We start from the raw sequence: 1339 nt of genomic DNA, 5'->3' as shown, positions 1-1339 counted from the left end.
GGTTGGCTCGTACTTTTGATTGGCAGCATTGTTGTGTGGTCCTTGTACGAAGTGGTGTTGCTGGGGGCGTGGACCTAGTAAGCCTTGTGTTGGGTTTGCGGTTTGTGGGAACTGCATCCAGGGCCCGTACTGTTTTTGAGGCCACATTGAGTATCCAGCTTGCCAATATGGAGTGTTCCACTGATTGTAAGAAGGTCGTTGTTGATTGTTGTAGCGACCTCTCCCGCGATTGCGGCCTCTGTTTCCTCTGCCACCAAAGTTCCGTGATTGATTGTTGGAGGAAGTCTTCTGCTCTTGTTGGTTGGTGGTGACGTTGAGTACTTTTTCTGAAGAAGAAGACTCGTCCTTGTGAGGTGAAGGCTTCTTACCCTTGCCTAGGCGATCCTCCTCCAAAATAAGCATTGATCGTGCTTGTTCAAACGTTGGAAAGGGTTGACGATGGATGATGACGTTGATGATGTTGTCATACTTTGCGTTGAGACCGTTGAGGAGGTATGTGACCAACGTTCATTCGGAAACAGGAGCGTCGACGTTTGCCATGAGATCAGCTATAGACTTTAGTTCCTGGCAGTAGGCGTGAATGGAGAGATCGCCAATCTCTTGTGAACAAAGCTTGTGATCGAGTTGAACCACCCGAGCTTCCTTATTGTCACGGAAGAAGGTTTCAAGGCGAAGCCAGATCTCATGAGCCGTTCCTCCAGTTTTGAACGTGCTCCGGAAGAGATCCTTGGAGAGAGTGCCATAGATCCAAAGCTTGACAACGCCATCACGTTTTGTCCATGCTTCGTCGGCATCGTTCGCTGGCAAGACAGTGCCATCGAGATGTCCAGCGACATCAAAACTCTGACAATGGGTCCGGAATAGCTTGCGCCATGCGTCGTAATTTCCGTCATCGATGTCGAGGAGAAAGAGAACGTGTGTTTTGATGTTCGTGACACCATAGACACGATCGAGTGGTGCAGCAGAAACTTGATCGGCCATTGTTGCGCAGAAAAAATAGAGAAGAAGAAGACAAGGAAGAGAAGAAAATAGATGGGAATTTGCGTCGAAGAGGTTCAGGAAGAAGAACCCTCTGATACCATGTAAGTAATATTGTTTCCCTTGAATGTGTCATTGTATTGATACGTGAATATATAGTACACAAGAGAGAGATATTCTAGGAGAATATACTTAGTACAATATCTACTGATATCTATTTATATAAAGTACTGTTTGATCTCTCCAGAATGCGCCACCTCATCGTCCACCTAGATAAGTCGTTCTCTCTCGCGGCGACACGTGTCACAGAAGACTCAAACTCAGCGTTTCATTTATTCCAAAAGTAATAAATGATACGGGC

General features: G+C 46.4%; 1 protein-coding gene across 1 annotated transcript; it reads right to left on the bottom strand.

The window, feature by feature from the left end:
* Positions 1-507: 507 nt before the first annotated feature.
* Positions 508-981, bottom strand: LOC106320848. Its single transcript, XM_013759198.1, has one exon. The coding sequence runs from the start codon at positions 979-981 to the stop codon at positions 508-510; it is 474 nt and encodes a 157-aa protein (XP_013614652.1).
* Between the last annotated feature and the right edge of the window lie 358 nt (positions 982-1339).

The sequence above is a fragment of the Brassica oleracea genome, unplaced genomic scaffold (assembly GCF_000695525.1).
Source record: "Brassica oleracea var. oleracea cultivar TO1000 unplaced genomic scaffold, BOL UnpScaffold01091, whole genome shotgun sequence".
In the NCBI taxonomy this organism is placed as follows: Eukaryota; Viridiplantae; Streptophyta; class Magnoliopsida; order Brassicales; family Brassicaceae; genus Brassica; species Brassica oleracea.
Note: the sequence above shows the minus strand (reverse complement) of the source record. Positions and strands in the feature narration are given on the sequence as shown.

Coding starts and splice junctions, on each gene's coding strand:
- LOC106320848 (XM_013759198.1), bottom strand. CDS start 981: ATGGCCGATCAAGTTTCTGCTGCACCACTCGATCGTGTCTATGGTGTC.